We start from the raw sequence: 19,574 nt of genomic DNA, 5'->3' as shown, positions 1-19,574 counted from the left end.
TAAAGTTTTTTTTTCATAAAAAATACATAGTGAAAAAAAATATACATAAAAATCTAGCCGAAATTCATAACACAGTAATACGACTACGAGTATGTGAAAAAAAACGACGCGAGTTTTATATTAAAAATATTGACAAGGAAGATCCGCTCTTTAATACCTAAAAACAAAAAAACTTTTTTTTAAATAAACCCCTAACAACAAAATACACAACAGCAGAACCTACAATACAATTGAAGCCAAATCTGAAGCAACTGGTGGACTGGTGGATCATTGATTGTGTTCACATCAAGTCATCATTTTCTTTAAAGTTAAGAACGCATTTCATAAAAAGAAAAATGAAATTAATAATATTTTTATTCATTTTAAATCTCGTATTCAGTAATATATGGGAAAACTTTCCCTCAAATGGCATTTACTTCAAAAATATCGGAGAATTGAGACAACAAAGTGGAAAAATCTCTATAGTAAACAATATTAACCTTCGTGATGTAGCAGATCAAATAGATGTAATAACTAACTTTGTGGCAAATGTAAATGATAACTGTTTTATTGAAACTAAAATACAGATAACAAGCTTAAGAAAAGATTTTAACAATATTTACCATCTACTTGGGGTAGATACAAGTCATGAAAGGTATAAAAGAGGTCTATTAAACATAGTAGGGTCAGGTCTTAAAGTTCTATTCGGAACTTTAGATAGCGAAGACGCTAAACAATACGAAGATGCTATTATAATAAACAAAGAAAACTGTGAATATATACATAAGAGTCAGCAAGAAGAAATAAAAGTTTTAGATGGGTTAAAAAAAAAAAACAGAATGTGGTTTTAAAAAGTGCATATTATGAATTGGGAAATTTAACAAACACTCTAACTAAAACATTAGAGGAAATTTCGAACAAAATTAATAAAGATATGAAGTATTTTGCATTAAAAGAATATTATACAGAGTTTAAGCTTAGAATTTATTTCCTAAAAAGTCACAATGAAATGACAATCAATCAAATAACGGAAGCAATTCTGTTCCTACAGGATAATGTTATTCACCCGATTATAATCGAACCGAAACATTTCATACAATTATTGATAGAAAGTGAGAAAGAAAACGAAATACTATTTACACCAAGTTTAGAATAATATAGTCATATAATAAAGGAAATAAATCCAACTGCCTATTTAAAAAAGGATAGATTTGTTATAATTTTATCAGTTCCAATCAGAAGTTTATGAGATGATTAATTTACCATTATGGGACATCAAAAGAAAATTTTTATATTTTAGAACAGAAAAAACCAAATTGCCTCACATTAAATTAATCTGAATTTAATACCCTGTGTGGCTTTTGTTTATGCATGGCATCTCGATGGCAGATAACAATTCTGCATCCAAGACAAAGATCTCTCTTTTTAAAAATGTAATGTTTAGTCTTAAGTCAAAATCCATTCAATAAAGTTCTTTAAAATGAAAATATAAAATCGTTATTATTTTTGCGTCACAACATATGAGCGTCTAGGTGATATGACTGTAATTCCAGAACTTAAAATAACCCGATAATTATTAGTTATGTTCGCTTCCTGAGGTCAAAAGAATTCGCAATTTCCAATGGTGCAACAAAATAATATACAAGAGATGCATAGTAATGATTTATTGGTTGAGGTGATCTTAGGTAGACGACCTGAAGTAAAAGACAAAGCTAAAGAAGAAACGATTAATACTGAACAGGATAATCTAAAATATTTTCTTACTTCTGAATCTCAGTTCCTTGGGCTCAATGAAAAGGCCGTTAATCAGTTTCAGCGTGAAGACTTACTTGTTGAGAAAGGAAGCAGATCAACAAAAGGTAAAACACCCTCGAGATATGTTAACGAGGTTTATGTCTTAAAGCAAAAGCAGGAAACAAACACGAATCTAAAACAGCTTTCCTCAAAAGTGATCTAAAGGTAAAAGTCTATATGTGAAAACGTCCAGGCTTCGTAATTAAGTTTGTAAATTAATTAAAAGCATTTATGTCAAAAGAAGTCAAATTGACCAATGTTTATACACAAAAAAGACTGGGAATACCTACATACTTGGATTTTCGCCTTGATTTATATGGATGACCTGTTAGTGTCAAGTTAAGATATGACACTTATTGAAGTAATTGGAGCTTAAGTTTGAGCCTAAAAGTATTGGACCTATCAAACAATATCTTGGACTTGATGTAAATCGCAATACCACGGGCACTTCTTAATAAATCAAACACAATACATCAATAAGAATGCTTAAACTTCATCAAATATTGTGAGACTGCCTTACAGAAGTGTGTGCTTGGTACCTTTATCACCAACTTTCCTTATTTACTCCCAAAGTTGTTTAAAATTTAAAACTCAAATTTTTGGTAACAAAACCCAGATTTAGCCCTTCTAATTATATTTTATTCCCCAAACTGAAAAACAAACTTCGAAGAAGAAAAATTCAACGACCGACGATGAACTGGCGAACTCTATAATCTCTGCCTATTTTGAGAACTTGATAAAACAATTTTTTCATGGTATTAATAAACTTTTTGAACAATCAAAAAATTCATTAGACTTAAAAGAGAATAAATTGATAAGAAAACAAAATAAGAGCTCTTTAAATTTTCTACCAATTCACCTCCACACGTGGATGTTTTTCCTAACAAGACTTCCAAAGTAAATAAATTATTTTTTTTTTTTCTTAAGTTTGAAATCAAAGTATACAGCAAACAAAATTGAACCCTCTTCCAAATAGTTCTCTAATCTACCATAGGCTCTGAAATATTCAGAATTATCTTTTTTTTTTTTTGTTTTCATGAGAAGAACAACTAATTCTTCTCAATTTTACATTCTTCAATTCTTTGACTACATTTTTCTTTTTTTTTTTCTAAAAATTAAAAAAAAAAAAAAAAACTGGCCAAAAGTTACAACTTACAAGACAAAAATTTCAATTCGCATTCTTGCAGTGTTAGCTTATTCAATTCCAAAAGTATTTGTTTCCTCTACAGCCAGCAACAGTTTCTCATAGAGAATCTCTGGCGTCGGATAGGGAGGCAAATCTAAACGATTGAAACAAGTATGTGCTCTTGGCAGAGCATTCGGCTTACCCCATTTTTCGATACAAAACCGCCGAGGACCCGTCGATCCACGTAATGCTGAGAATCCTTCATAGGGAATACTTGATGTACCGGTGACAAATTGAAGCAAACGTAAACGTTGTTCGTTGGTAAATTTCTCAATTACCTGCCAGAACCATATAATCACTTGATGATTGTCATGATAGCCACTGCGGTATTCGGTATTCAAACGCCAATCGTTGATGTCTATTTCTGCTGTTCCAGCTATGACTAGTTCTAGTTCGCGAGCATCGAATACTGATACCAGACGAGAGTCGACTACTTCATAGAATCCTCGAACTAGAGATTCAGTTTGTTCCTGGACACCTCGTTCCAGTCGCCATTTAATCATTCGTTCCAAGTATTCTTTTTTGTTTTTCTCATTTATGATCATATTCTTGCCACCTGGTTTGAGTTCACGGTCGACAACGCGACCCAGAAGCTCTTCGGTGACACAGAAAGTTAGACCAAGATCGTTGCCATTGCCAATATCGTTATCACGGATCCATTGTAGAGATTGATGGAATTCGTTGTCAAGAGATTCTAGAATAATAAAATTATTATACTCAGTTTGGCTTAAACACAAAAGACTATCTTACCTAAATCACTTAATGCCACTGGAAGTCTTAAGAGTGCCTTGTAAAAAGGTCGAGTAAAAAAGGCATCCAAAAGATACTGATGAACTAAAGCCAGACCCAGGACACGTCCACTAAATCGAAACCAATCGTGACAATTATCAACGAAAGCCGACAGAGGAGACACTTGGACGGTGTAAGTATCATTTGCCGAATATTCAAACAGTCCATAATATGGATTGAACAGTTCTCGTGAAAGAAGGAAGAAGAATTCCCTATAAAACCAAATAATTATTACAATAAATTAATTAAATTTAAAATCATTTTTATTTATCACCTTGAAGGACCACCATAATCTAAACCTTCTTCAGTATCCCAGAGGACAGCCAAACGTCCTCTTTGAAGATCTTTTTTATTTGCCGACATTATTCGACGAAAAGCGTCTTCTAGTAAATGAGTTCGACGAATGTGAAGTCTAAAATGGATATAAGAACATTTTTTGATATGTTGATAGGAAGAATAGATTAATGTTGACTTACTTAAGCTTGTGAGGTCCTTGACCGTAACCTTTTGATTCTAGTTTTCTATAAAATCCACGTAGTTTGGCTTCGAAATCACGTCGAAATGGTGGTGGACCACGCTGTGGCATTCGGGAATTTAGATTTGGTGAACCTTGAGGGCTGCGTTCTTCAATCGGAACATAGCTCATAATTTCCTGTTCGAACAGACTGAAAGAAAAGAAATAAAGATTTTATTATATTCACGATTGTTCTTAACAAAACCAAATACTAAATTGTGGGTTTTTAAGGGTGAGGAGGAAGGCCCAATCAATTAATGCACATTAGTCCCAAATTGAATTTGGAACTTATATCCCTCCCATCGAGGCATAAGAACAAAAAAAATGTTGGGTCTTAAGTACCACTAAATATTCATTAAATCAGATGAATTTCAAGATGTGATACAAATGAGGCACTTTAATAACAAACTGCTTGCAGCGGGTTTCCTATCCAAGAGGGAAAAGACATATCATGCAGCTTAAGTTTTGTGAATTTGAGAACAGAAACTTTTAGAATTCTAGTTTTAAATCCACAAAAACAAAAGTTGCAAAGTTTGTTCTCAGCGAACTACACTCCTGCTCAAATCTAACGCACATCCTATTTATTTTAAAGTAAAGTCCTGCTATTACTTTATGCCACAGCATCATGGTTATTTTCTCAAATGAGACAATAGTGATCTTAAATTAAAGGTATGGAATAATATGTTTGGCGGGAAGATTTGGGGAGAGATTTGCTGAAGTCTGTCTGTTAACCCGCGAGCCTTTTAAAGAAGAGTCATAAAATTTCATGGAGTTAAATCTGCTTTACAACACCTACGGAGTTAGCGAGCCTTTCTAGACCTAAGTTAAGTACCCAAAAATACTTGACTGATGCCCTCGAACAGCATCTGGTTCCAATCACCCCTAGATTTGGTCCACAGTTTAGTCTGATGCACGATAATGCATGCTAGATTAGTTTGAGAATATCTTCAAGATTTTAATATTCTAGCTTCGGATTAACCACACAGAAATCTGGATTTGAATTCAATAGAACATGTGTAGGAAATATTGAAAAGATGCATTCGCGACCGAAATCCACCTCCAAGCAGTCTTGATTAACTGAAAACTTCAGTGAAAGAAGTGTTAAAACAAAACCTTCAAAAGTTAATTAGTGGAATGGACAAACGACTCCAGGTTGTCATATGCGCTAGAGGAGACTATACCAAGTATTGCATACAATTATGGGAAAGAACCGTCACCCGCTTCCATTTTTAAAAAATTTTTCTTCTTAAAAATAAAAATTATTTTATAATCAGTTTTCAGACCTTGAATTGTTAAATTTGGTTTATCTTTTTTTCGGTTGATAATACTGTTGCAGTTTAGCATTTTTTCGACTTGCTAAACAATAACAAACACACAAAAAAATGCACCAAAGAATTTTAAAGCCTTTTAAAATAAGATGCAGGGGTTTAACTTCAGACGAAAAATGTGTGCGTTAATTTTGAGCAGGAGTTTAGTTTCTTTGGCTGTCGATTTAAGGAAATACTTCCAATACTGAAATTAGAAGTTTTTGAGAGCACTTAGCAGGACTGAGTCCATAAATATTTCCCTATAAAATAAAGTCAATCATAAACATTTTGTAAATTATTTAATCCTTCAATATTTGGGATTTATGCCCTATTTAAAAAAAAATATATTCATGAATTTGTATGATTGATATCGGCGCAGAGTTTCACCCTCTATAGCAGAGGACCTATTCTGGTTCTGTGAATAAATTAATCACAAAAAAAACTTTCACTTTCGTTTTCACGCATTGCTTTCACTTTTTCGATTCATTTGGTCTAAAAAAGCGATTCTCGTTCTGTGAATAAATTAATTCAAATGATCTAGTATCGACTCAAACCATATTACCGAACCAATTACTATCAAATTTTCATATTCATTTCGAAATGTCCACGTGAAAACAAACTTTACATCAATTATTTAGACATTTGTTTTCATTTTCTTCACAGAACCTGAATCGGATTTAAGGTAGAAGGGTGAAAATATTTTCGATTTACGTTTTCAGGTTCAAAAGTTCATGAACCGTATTTAAAGTGAGTATGGGAAGAATCTAATAAAAGCCTCCGATAGGTAGCAATTTCCAAGTGACCGTTGAAAAACAAAAGAATATACACAACTCGAAGTAAGAACAAAACAACGTAAAATAAGTTTATTTTGTTTCCTAAAAATGATTTATATTTCACAAATATAGGTCGTTTCAAATCAAAAGTCCCATGGAAAATTGGGCAAAAATAAAAAAACTCATTCGCTTACTGGAAGGAAGCATTTATGAGACAGCTGAACTTTTTCTAAAATTACGATAAAATAATGAAGAACAGTTTTTGATATCCCTATTTTAATTAATTTATCCGTCTGTGAGGTTCACTGGGTTAGCCTAAGAAAGCAGAGGCAAGTCTCCCGGGCTTGCATCACTCCATATCCGCGGACAATACAAAAAAACATACAATTACTTAATTATTTATCATTTGAAGGCAGTTGGGATAACTTTGCCGAAGATATTATTATAGGACTAGGTGAATAACTTAAAATTCTATTCACATCATTTTATTTGTATAATTGGGCAGTAAATATCTTATTTTTATTTTTCAATTATTTTGGAGTCGTCACCATAGAAATCATAAATAAACAAATTCAGATTTTTCATTTGCTTATTTTTTTCTCTAGCATTTCTTTCATTCAAACAAGCATGATTTGTTATTTTCGAGTTGATTTGTCGCAATGAGCCAATAAAATTGAGTTTTTTGTTTATTTGTTCTCAATTTTATTGGAATGGAGAAAATAAACTCTGAGTCAGGACTTTTGATTTGAAACGACCTATAAACAAAAATTGACTCTGGTTCTTCATTTCTTTACAAAATTTGGTTTGAAAATCTGTCTAAATCCGTCTGAAAAAAAGAGATTTAAAAAGGATCGATTCTTCGGGAAAAAGTAGCGAATTTTTTTTTCATTGGAATTTAAGGAAAAAGTAGCGACTGCAAAGTCGACTGCAGATCGAATTTTTGGTTGATTGGAATTCGACATTAATCTCCACACCGAAAGGGTGTTTTTTTTTAAAGAAGTGAAAAAATTAAATTTTATAACTTATTAAGTTACATGAAGAAAAAAAAACAAACGACATGAGGGAATGGGCAGGTTCAGAAACGTTAGGGCCTAAATATTTAGGTAGTTTCTCGCTCTCTGATTGGTCAACTGTCAAAAAAAATCCTTCCAATTTAGGTAATTTTATTGGAAAGCTGACTGGAAAGTTAGGCAAGAAAATTTTACCTAAACATTTAGGAAAGTTTTTTTTGTCAACATGACAGATGATTGTTTTTAATTAATGAATTACGTTAGCAAAATTAAATCTATTTATTTGAAAAACGAGTAAAAAGTGCTTTATCGGTTATAATTTATATTATTTATTTATTAAAGAATAGTGAAATTTGGTGTCTGCCCCATGCGATCTGTAAAAATCTTAGGTAAGTTTCGATATTTGACATCCAAACAAATTTAGTCAATTTACCTTTATTTTCGTTCAGAAAATGACGTTGCCTAAATATCTAGCCCCTAATATTTCCTGAACGTGCCCAATGTATGTTTCATCCGTTTTTTTTGTATTTAATTTCTGTCAGAAATTTTAAATTATTTATTTGTTATAATTAACAACTACTAAAAAATTGCCCAATTTTCGTGAACACCTACCGCGTTTTTTTTTTTTTTTTTTTTAGGAAATAAAATTGATTAGGTGAATGAACGACGACTTATTGTTACACATAATTATCTAAATTTAAATAGATATCATTCAAGTGTAATAATCGTTTGCAAATTAAATTCTTTCAACATTTGACTCGTGTGTTGAATGTCTGAGCTCTATTTAATGGTGCAGTGAATGTTTTTTTGTTTTCGTTTTTTGTATTTAAATTCTTCTTTAATTTTCTCACCTAGTGGAACAAATGAAACTCATATTATGCGAATATTATAAACAAAATTTATTATTTAACTTAATAGTTAATTATTAAATATTGTCCACATTCATGACTCACCATTATACTGAAATAAAAATGGTTAGAGATGATAATGATAAAAGATTCTGTCATAATACTCATTAAGGCCCTGTTATTCAGTGCGAGATCGTTCAAGTATCACAAATACCACAATATAACAAATATATAGATCAATGATTAGTTAATCATGCAATGAATAACAACTGCCAAGGAGTTAACTCGAGTTAACTTTTTTCGTAGCATTAAGGCGTTTACACTAAACGATTTGTTATTTTTGTTTTTTGGAAGAAAAAGAAAAGAGTTTTCAAGGATAACAACAAAAATCGTCACTGAAAAAATCATCGAACGATAGATCGTGTCACTACTTTAAAGTTTAATTTAAATTTTGACCCCCAATAACCTTATTATTATTTTTCTCTAAAACCTGTAAATGATCTTTAATAGAACAAAAAAAAGACAATATTCGAAGCCTTTTATTGTCACACTATTTGACAACATTGAAAAGTAATAATTATAATAATTGACGTTTTTTCATCAACTATTTAATATCCATTCATTGAAATGTACTATTTGGTTGCTTAACATTCGAAATGTCCAGTAATTTAATCGATGTATGGGATAACAATATATTCTAACTAATATTTGACTCGTGTCATCAATGATGAACGAGCTCAAGTGTTATAATTATACTTATATTATACAGGGTGTTATTAATGGGATAATTTTTAGTTATTTTTTTTTTACAATTTATTGATTTAGAGGGGAAATGCAAGTTAATGGACTTTTTATGCCACTTTTATACTAATGAACTTGCTCATTCTTTCGCAAATAAAACTCCCGTTCCTTTGGAGGTGGTAGTTTAGTCATGAGTATGGTCAGTGAATGATATAAGGTCTGAAATACATATTTCTAATTTTTTCATCTTTTTTAACCCAATTTCTGTTTGGGTACTCCAAAATTGCGTAGTTTTTCACAAAAAAGATGGTTTTTCACAAAATTTTCCCTTCTTGCGAATTTCTGCCCCAAAAATTTCTTCGGACAAAAAATCGAAAATTGTCAAAGAGTAGTGCTTCCTCTATTTTTCTTTATTTGGTCTTTATTATAAATGTTTGAAGAAAAAAATAATAAAAACAGTGTTTGCAAAAAAAAAAATTAAATGTTTTGATATTTTTTTTTCACGGCTGTTCTAATATTTGTTTGAATTTGAAAACGGAAACGAAAATTGAATCCGTACGGATTGAAATTACGTCAAAAAATCGTCGGATTGTAGGTCCGTTCGTTTTTCGAAATACCTATGAATTCGCAAAATGTGTTAGAATACGGAATTCGGAACAGCTATGATTTGAAAACGGGAGAAAACAGAATTCAAACGGAAATCAGAACAGCCGTGTTTTGTTTACTTTTTTTGACACTGAAAAAGTAGGAAAGAATTTTGACCAAAAAGCGTTGAGGTGCTTTTGAACAATTTTTCTTTCTCTTTGAGGATTTCATCACTGTTCCTTAAAATTTGACAGATTTTATATTTTTGTACAAAAAGAACACAAACATACCTATAGTCATAAGAGGCTAGAAATTTTTAACCTATTCAAAATTTTTGGACTCTTTTTGACAGGCCAATGTAAACACTGTCCATTAAAATAATTTGTTTGGTAGTTTCATAAATGTCATTCATTCGCATGCAATTTTTGAATGCTTCTTTTCTTTCTTTTTTTAAGCACAAGATTGCTTTCAGGGCCTACCACGAAAAGCTTAAAATCATACTTTATATTATAAATAATTGTTTGTATTTCGTTTCCCTTTTATAAATGTTTTGATTTATTCATTAAATAAATGATGAAGCCTGTCAATTAAAAGTCAAAATCAAAACCATTATGACTAACATTCAATTAATGTTTATATATTGTGGGTTTATAGTTGCATTATTTTTTTAAGAAAATTTATGAACCTTGATTGTCTTATAACATTAAATTCGTTGACGTTAAATTTACCTTAAATCTTAAATAAACATAATAATGAGCTTTTAGTTTCGAGGAACTAAGCTAAAACTAAAAATGCAGCAAAGTTAAGTTCAATGAAATCACCAACCGGCATGAACTGATCATAACACTCGTAGAAAATCACCTTGTTAGACAAAAGAAGTGCGCCGCTCTTGCTTGGAGGAAAACGCCCTACATTATGACTTCATTAAGTATTTACAATCTATGCATAAGGTTGTAATTTTTAAATTTGCTTTCATTAATAATTTTTTTTTTTTGTACGTGAACATTTACAAGGTAATGCGAAACCCTCTCTGTAATTAGTCTTTTAAGTGATTCATTAGATTGATTTGCTTGACATTAATCGTTATAAATCAAACAAGGCTATTCTGAATATGATGCTGTGCAGATATACTTTCAAAACAAATGCAAATTAATAGTATCGAACCTAAAGGCTTGAGTCAAAGACCCTATATATGTAGATCTAAGAATAATAATTACAAAAGTGTTTATATTAAACAAAAATTAATCACTTTAGCGGCTTTTATTGAAGACAATGGAAATTGTAAAAATCTTTATCTTATCGAAGTGCACTTTTAATCATTTCGTAAACTGACTTAATGGGGGTTAGTCAAATAGAATACAATCAGAGGTAAAGTAGGGTAACTTAAAAGCTGATAAGAATTATGTTTAATGAAATAAAGCAAATGGTAAGGGAAAGTTAATAAAATTTATCGGCAAGATTAAAATAAGACAATACATGTATTTATTTTTCTAAAGTTTCGGGTCCTCAAAATCTACTTCATAATTCTAGTTATCAAGTAGGTATAATAATTGTTTCTTCACCAAAACCAATTTGTTATCAATCTTAAGCTAAGAAAACTTAACTTTGAGTTGCTGGTTCATAAGTAAGATTCCTGTGGCACTTAATATTTTCAAACTCCGTTTTTAGTTTTTTTTTAATAAATACAGATAAGAGAAATTTTGTTTTCCGCTTTCTGAAATAAAAACTATCACTGGTGTCCGCTATTTATCGTTATATTGTTAATTCTTAAGGCATTTGGCGCAAGATTTTTTAAACGATTTTGTAAAATGCTAAAGCCATTTTAGTAAATTTCTAAGATTAAAAGCTAACTAATTTTTAACTTAGTAAATTGCGGAAATGGTTTAAGCATTTTATTATTTATTAATTGGGGAAATCCCTCCAGACGACACCTTTTTCACTATTTTTTTTAATGAAAAACTGAAAGCACTTATTGAAATTTGGAAAAAGACAAGATATTACTGACATTATCAAAAATTGAAAAAAAAAAAAATTTTGAAATGAAAAAATAACCAAATGGCGGCTCTGGAGCCTTTCAAAGTTGACGCCTCTAGTTTGCGCCGTGCAATGTAACTCAAAAACTAATGAAGCTATCGACTTGAAATTTGAAGCAAATTACTCCTTAAATCATTGGCCACAACATGAACCTAAAAGTTGAATAAAATTTGTACAGTAAATATTTTTTTTAACTACTTCTTTGTAAAAAAAACATGTTTTTTTTCGTTTTTTTGATTTCTAATTTTTATTTTTCATTTAAAAAAAATAAATTTAGGTTCATGCAATGCGTACTAATATCATCTAACGGAAAAAAATTTCCTTTTTGATTTAAGATGATTTCCTGGACCTGTACATTGCACGGCGCAAACTAGAGGCGTCAAGTTTGAAAGGCTCCAGAGCCGCCATTTTGTTATTTTTTCATTTCAAAAAATTTTTTTCAATTCTTGATAATGTCAGTAATATCTTGTCTTTTTCCAAATTTCAATAAGTGCTTTCAGTTTTTCATAAAAAAAATAGTGAAAAAGGTGTCGTCTGGAGGGATTTTCCCCCTTAATGCTTAAAATCGTTCGATTTGCCAATCTATTGAACTACTAAGGCAAGATACCATATTTTCAATTTTTACCAATTTTGTCCACATTTTTTTCATCGATAAAAAAAATGTAGAAATTTTTAATTCTCGGATTCATAATTCGATTTGTTCAAAGAAATTGCAAAATCGAGGTAATGAAAAGTCTATTTTAAACGATCGATATTTTATAAAAATATATTTTAAGTCGTCGACCTTTTATTAATTACCATTTTTACTTGTTTAAGCCTAGTATGCTGCTGAAGCGAAACGAATTTTCGTTTGCAAAGTCCAAAAATTCTTATGAGGCAAGAAAAAGGACCGGGCCAATTAAATGTGAGAGCCAAATGATTCAAAACTCAAATAAAACACATATTTTACCACAGAAAAGTCGTTGGTCCGCATCTTGACCACTGTGAAACGAAATGCATAACAACATTTTCGTTTAAGATTCCGTTATGCTGGTTTTGTATGAAAATTTTCGTTTCACTTCAGCAACATACTAGGCTTTAAAATTCGGAAAAATAATCCATTTCGAGACAATCAGACATGATATTGCGATGGCCGGAACTATGAATTTTTAGTGATTCCCTAAATGAGAAATTAAAAAATCTTAGAACCAAAATAACTGCCATATTAAATTTTTTTTGTGTACTGTCGCATACTTTTAAAATAGGACTATTTGTTTAATGGTTATTAACAGTACCTACTTTTCATAAAATCGTTTTTTTTTTTTCACTTGCGATATAGGTACTACATATATGTATGTATATCAAGTTATGCATTCGTAAAAAAAAAAAAGTTGAAATAACATTACTCCATGACATTACGATGGTAGACAATGCCAAAAAAGTGGGTCCCGGAAGTTCGTCTGTCTGTCTTTCAGTCTGTCTGTATAAGGAGCTACAGCCTAAACGGATGGACCGATTAATGTCAAACTTGGTATGTAGCGTTATTTGGCGAATCTCCAGATGGATTTTTGGAATTAATTTTTTTGGACCAAAAATAACGGTACTTGTCATATACCGATTTTAGTAAAATTGAAATATCTCAAAAACGGCTCCAACGATTTTGTTTAAAAAATACAAATGTTAGTTTTAAGTTGAGGTCTATCTTCTAATGAAAAATTTTGTTTTTTGAAAATCATTATTAACGGTACTTGCCATAGAACCGTTTTTTTTTTTCAAATCCGATTATCTCCGAATATGCTTATTCGATTTCAACGAAATTTTTTGTGAAAAAGCATGTATATAATTTAAATATAAAACAAAAATAAAAATTCCAAACAAATAATTTTTGGATTTAAAAAAAAAATTTGAAAATTTTTTATTGAAAAATCAAATTTTCGAAAGTGGGACATTGATTTTTTTTTTGAAATTTTGTTTTTAGATGTTGATTAGTGATTTCTACAAAATGGCATCCCAATTTTATTTTCTTTTTTTCCAAAAAATTATTTGTAAAAAATTAGTTTTTTTTTTAAAAACGGCTCTAACGATTTTGAAATTTTTTTTTGTAAAAATGAATCTTAATATATCAATCAAAACTGCATTCTTGTTTTGGAGGGCAATTTGATTTCAAATTTTATTTTATTTTTTTAAAAAACGAATTTTATTTTTTTTTTCAAATTTCTATACAAAAAGTCTTAAAAATTTAAGCAACTTTAACGCTAAGAGCAAGTTCGTGCAACCCAGTCGTGCACTTTATTTATAACTGACTTACTCGTGCTCTATTCAACAGCAACGTTTTTAAAATTTTCGAAAATACAATTTGGGATAGTGAAACAAAAAATATTCTTCTATTTTTGGTGAAAAATCCATTTTTTAAACTTTTTTTTGAATTATTCTTTTGAATAGCATACCAATTTTTTTTTTTTGGAAAAATATGAAAAAAAAGCTTTAACGATTTTGTTTTTTTCCTTAAAAATTCTGTGTTATACAACAAATAAATTAGCATACTCCGTTTGGAGCTCAAAATTTAGGGAGAATACGATAATTTTTGCGCCAAGAATTGATAACGGTTTTTTGAAGAGAGTTTAATACAATCATTTTTTACTATGAAAAGGGAAGTGTCTATCTATATGAAGTATACAAATCAAAATTAAAATAAATTTATAACCACAAAATCTTACAAGATTTTATTACTTACACAGCCCATATGATGTAAGCAGCTTTTGAAAAGAATCCCATTGTCTTCCGGGATTCGTATATTAGTCAAACGTTAGATCGTTATCATCAATAAGAATTGTTAATACGCTTAAGTAAATGATTTTTAAAAACATTCGTAAGCACACATTTGACACAAAAAAATATTACTAATTATTGCCAATTGTTCTTTTATTATGACAATTTAACAAATATTGTAAGATAGGTTCTTTTTATATTCTCAAACATATTGTATTTTTTTTTTTTATTGTTTCCTTTTCTATTAATTATCACATTTTTCAGCTAAATACACATATTTGAGTTTAATTATCGCAAAAATATAAATTTGGCGGTTGCATTTAATTTCAAGTTCAATTTATGTACGATTTATCTTTGAGTAAACACGGGAGGATTATTATAATTTTTTTTTTTTTTACAACATTTGGGTTTGGGTTCGTTGTATTTTTGAGTTTATTTTGCTTTTTATTTATTTTTCTTCATATTAATGAATTTATGTGTTCATATTTAGCTAATGCATTCAAGTTTACTGCTGAAAAATAGTTAGATTAAGGTTTTATTTTAAGGGCAAGAGTTTGAAAGATATCTACTTAAAACTTGAAAGTTTATTCTGGTAAAACCTGGGACAGTTAATGTCGAAAATTAAAAATCTTTGGAGAAAAACCTACAATTTGGAAATTGTTGTGTTTATTTGGAAAATTGGACGGCGACAAATTCTACATGAAGGTAAATCTGAAGTCAAGGTTTTGGGTTACTGAATTAATAAGATGAGGATTTGAATTATGAAAAAACAAATTGATCCTGAAATTGAAAAACAAAAAATAGGGTTATCATTTTTAAAATCAGACCATCTCTAAAATGGGAACAATTATTTGGCAACTCTGTTTGCACACTGAAAAGTACCAACAACACTCTTTATTTTATATATATGGCCCAAAATAGTCTAGTGCCTAAAAAAATGTCTCTTTTTTTGAATTTCATTTTTCGTGAAGAAAAAGTACAAATTAGTAGAAAAACTATATTGAGTTATAAAATTAACATTATTTACTTTTACCAGTTTGAAACCCAAATTTGGATCGAATTGTTTACAAATCACGGTAACATTGTGGTTTATCTTGGTAACGCAGTAGTATTTAAAGTTTTAAAGGTGATTTTTGGTACTAAACTATTAAGAATATTTAATTGAAATTAATTTTTCTGTGATTTAACTTCATAGAAGACTTATACGTTGTTCCTATAGTCTCAAATAGGAATATCAGAAAGCATAATTATATGATTTTACAAATAAAACTGAAATTTGCAGTAAAGTAACGCATTTTTTTGGTTTTGATCACTTTCTGTTTAAACTGTCATAAATATAGAAATATAATTCCAAACATACCGGTGCAAATGTTATTTTATAATAGATTAAAGTATAACCATTCTATGTTAACTAAAATATATGAAAATATATTGATAAAAATGTCCATATATATTTTTTTTTTAATTCACTGTCCAAGGACAACTTTTTAGGCACTAAATAGTATTTTGGCCCATACAATAAATGTGTAACGCTAGTCCTTAACGCTTTAAATAAATAAATAAATAAATAAGTTATTTGGCTAAAATGCGTCATATTTGATAGAGTAAAGGGATCAAATATCCAAAAAGTACTCTTTATTAGCCAACAAAAAAAAAATCATTTGCTTATAAAAGCTTAACATTTTTTGCTACCGATTTTCTAGAAAACGATTCTGAATAATTTGGTTTGGACCAATTGTTAAAATCCATGAAAGATACAAATTTATTTCATAGAAATGCAAATTAATTGCTTAAGCATTAGTTGTTTTACCAGTAAATGAAGGAGATCAAAAACAAATAAAAATACTAACACAGTAATTTATAATAAATGTGATTGTGATTCACAACTTTAAAGCGAATTGTACAACATTAGCTGATTTTGAATTTCAACCAATCCACAAAAAACGTCATTTTTTAATATTTTTATTCATGACACATGAGCCGACATGCATCATAGTATTCTGTTTTGACCATCTTAGTTAATTGTGTCGTTGGCGTTGTTCTAACAAACAAACAAAAAAATACTTCTAATGTTCATACATTGATTTGAATAGATTTTTTGATGAAATCAATCAACATAAAACGTGCGTTATGTCTTCTAAATATTATGCAAATAAACCAGGTGTTCAAGCTAAAATTATTAGTTCCGCAAAATATTAGGTTCTGTTTCTGTTTTATTTACAATTGAATACATCCATTTATTTTGATATTTAACTTTGACAAAAAAAAGCAATCATCATACTTTTTACTAATGTTTATCCTATACCTAGTACCTATACTTGTATTACTAATTAGGGCAGGTCTTATGTTCGACAAAAGAGATCGAACTCGATATAATGCGAAAAAGTACATTAATAAGTGCAGTTTTATTGCAGGCTTTAAGTCAATTTTTTATTTATTTTTATTTTTTAAACATAAAGCCTACACTACAAATTATTAAATTTTAAAAAATTTTCAAAAATTCGGGAGAATTAATTAAAGTTTTCAAAAATGTAGTACCTACGCATATATTCAACCACCAATTCCATAAATATACTTTCAAAAGCGGATATAAATCGAAATTTGGGTCTTTGAAAATTTAATGTAAAACATTTTGAGAGTTGAAACGTGTTTGAGTCTTGAAAAATTAATAAAGTAATTTTAAAAATTTGCAGCGAACTTTCGCACATTTCTTCATTAAGTTTTAAAAACGAAACTCGCACCACGTTTCGAAAAATTCTTTATAAAATTTTCAAAAATACTAAATTTAAAAAATATCCTACGTTAAAAAGACATGCATTTTATTCTGATAACATTTGTTATCGATTTGGTTCATACTCTTTTTATTAAAACAAATACAAAATAACTAACAATTCTTGCCTTATTATTTTGTAAACGATATAACAATATATCAATCCATAAAAAATAATTCCTCGCCTCTTGTTGGGCGTAGAAATTTCTTTTTAGTTCAATCAATGGGGAAAAATCCAACAAAAGTTGTGACTTCAGCTAAGTTTGGATGCAGTATTGAAGAGGGGTTTGAAGAGGGGTGTCCGCCATTTTGAAAAACGCATTAGTCTCAATAGCTCGAGAACAACTGGTCAGACAGAAAATTTGCAAGGAGTTTTTAGATTGAAAATATAATTTTTCTAGTACATCATTTTTTTCTAAGAGTTATACTTTCTGAGTAAGAATACCGCAAAGTATCTCATTTGCAGTCATTTTCCACTTAACTCTTAGGGTTGTTATATACATATTAGGGTGGGTCAAAAAAATCGAAAATTTTTTTTTGATTTGGTACTCCGAAAAATCGATTGCTAGACCCCTCTAGAATATATACTCCAAATATGAGCTCTTTATATTAATGGGAAGGTCCTCCGCTTTGCAATTTTCCATTTTTACATCAAGCTTCTACTAAAAAAAAATATTTTTTTTATTAATTGACTTTTTAGCAAATTTCTTTTCATATTCTTGTAGGAAATTGAACGTTATACAAAAAAGGCCTTATACACTTTTTACGTTTATCTAACCGTTAAATAGATATTTGAGGTCCAAAAATCGAGAAAATCTTTAAAAAATCGTTTTTTGTTCTTAATTTTGTAACAAATTGAAAAATTATAATGATCAAACGCGCAAGACATATTCTTGTTGAAAATTGATTGCTCCACAAAAAAGGTCTTATTAACTTTTTTCATTAATCTAACCATTCTAAAGATATTCGAGGTCAAAGTTAAAAAAAAATATAAAAACATTTTATATTTTTAAAAAATTTCTAATTCACTGAAACTTCATTATTTTCAAATTAGCAAGATATATTCTTGTAGAGGCTTAAACGTTCTACAAAAAATTCCTTGGAATGAAATTGATTGCTTTAACCGTTTAGAAGATATTCGTATCCAAACCAATGCTCACTGATTTCAATAGTTTTCTTATGACCCGTTGCGATTGCGATAAAAAAAATATTTTTTAGTAGAAGCTTGATGTAAAAATGGAAAATTGCAAAGCGGAGGACCTTCCCATTAATATAAAGAGCTCATATTTGGTGTGTATATTCTAGAGGGGTCTAGCAATCGATTTTTCGGAGTACCAATTAAAAAAAAAGAATTTCGATTTTTTTGACGCACCCTAATACATATATATACATATATATATCCACTGCATTTGACTCCTCATTAACTGAACTATTTGTTAACCCTAGTTTACGGAAAGCTAAATGAAGCGATTCATTAGTTTAGGAGTGAATAAACCAAAGGCCGTATTTTCACTTTTCATGTTTTCTTTTCACTGTTGTTTTCGCCACCAAATTGTTTTATAGACCAAGGAACAAATGTCTCTCGGAATTATCACCAATTCCAGAATGTTTTTTTTTTTTATTTTTTCACTGATTTTTCATCCAAGGTCGAAAATAAAATTTAGAAATTAGTTATAAAGCAATCAAAAATGCGCTAGGTCTTGCACTTATTTCAATCCGTAAATTAGAGTTTATTGAAGAAATTTAGGGGACATGTACCCAAGTTTTTCCTTTGAGAAAAAGGCATTAGCGAAATAGCGTCAAGTGATGGAGCAATTATTTATTAATACACAGGATAATAAAGATACATTTGTGGTTCGACAGGACCATGAAGGGCCAAGGCCAAGTAAATTCAAATCTCAAGCATTCCTGTATGCATGTAACTAGTTTTCAAGAATGTAGGAAGTTACAATTTTCTGCATAGTCTATTTTTTGTATATGCCATTATTAATTCCAGTTGCATTGCGCATCACAGCATCACATAGGAAGAACCTGCTTTACAGTACCAGAAATTGAATAACAACAAAACAAAAAATATCCACGCTCATCAACTCACTAAATATTTTCATTGTTTTGGAAAATAGGTAAACCTCAAACTCTTGTCATTAAACACTTTAGGGATTTTAATTTAAATTCCTTTGCAATTAAAGTTTGTTTTTTATTGTGGCTTTAGCTTTACCGATTATTTCTCAAAAAAAAAAAAAAATAAACACAACAAATTACCACAAAATTAAAAATACATAATAGGTATTTGACCGATAAGGCACCGATGAGTAAAGCTAAGATCAACAATTAACATTTTTGCAATTAACTAACTATCCGCACTCAAAAATTCGTCATCAACAAAAAACACAACAAAAAAAAAGGCATAATTTCATAAACTCCAACGCACACACATTACAAAAAACAAAAAAAAACACTTGTTTCGCGCTTTCTTCGCGTGTACCTACTCTGATC

The 19,574-nt window shown here is 29.7% G+C and overlaps 1 protein-coding gene across 1 annotated transcript in view; it reads right to left on the bottom strand.

Annotated features, from left to right (window-relative positions):
- Positions 1-558: 558 nt before the first annotated feature.
- LOC129911366 (E3 ubiquitin-protein ligase HECW2) overlaps positions 559-19,574 on the bottom strand; it is a 36,334-nt gene continuing 17,318 nt past the window's right edge. The window contains exons 5-8 of the mRNA XM_055989137.1: positions 4,225-4,413; positions 4,023-4,160; positions 3,710-3,960; positions 559-3,653 (exon numbers count right to left, since the gene is read on the bottom strand). Coding sequence (XP_055845112.1) covers positions 2,968-3,653; positions 3,710-3,960; positions 4,023-4,160; positions 4,225-4,413 — 1,264 coding nt within the window. The 3' untranslated portion in view covers positions 559-2,967. The remainder of the gene's footprint in view (positions 3,654-3,709; positions 3,961-4,022; positions 4,161-4,224; positions 4,414-19,574) is intronic.

Source organism: Episyrphus balteatus, chromosome 2, assembly GCF_945859705.1.
Source record: "Episyrphus balteatus chromosome 2, idEpiBalt1.1, whole genome shotgun sequence".
Lineage (NCBI taxonomy): Eukaryota > Metazoa > Arthropoda > Insecta > Diptera > Syrphidae > Episyrphus > Episyrphus balteatus.
The sequence above is the reverse complement of the archived record's forward strand: the minus strand, read 5'-3'. Positions and strand labels throughout refer to the sequence as shown.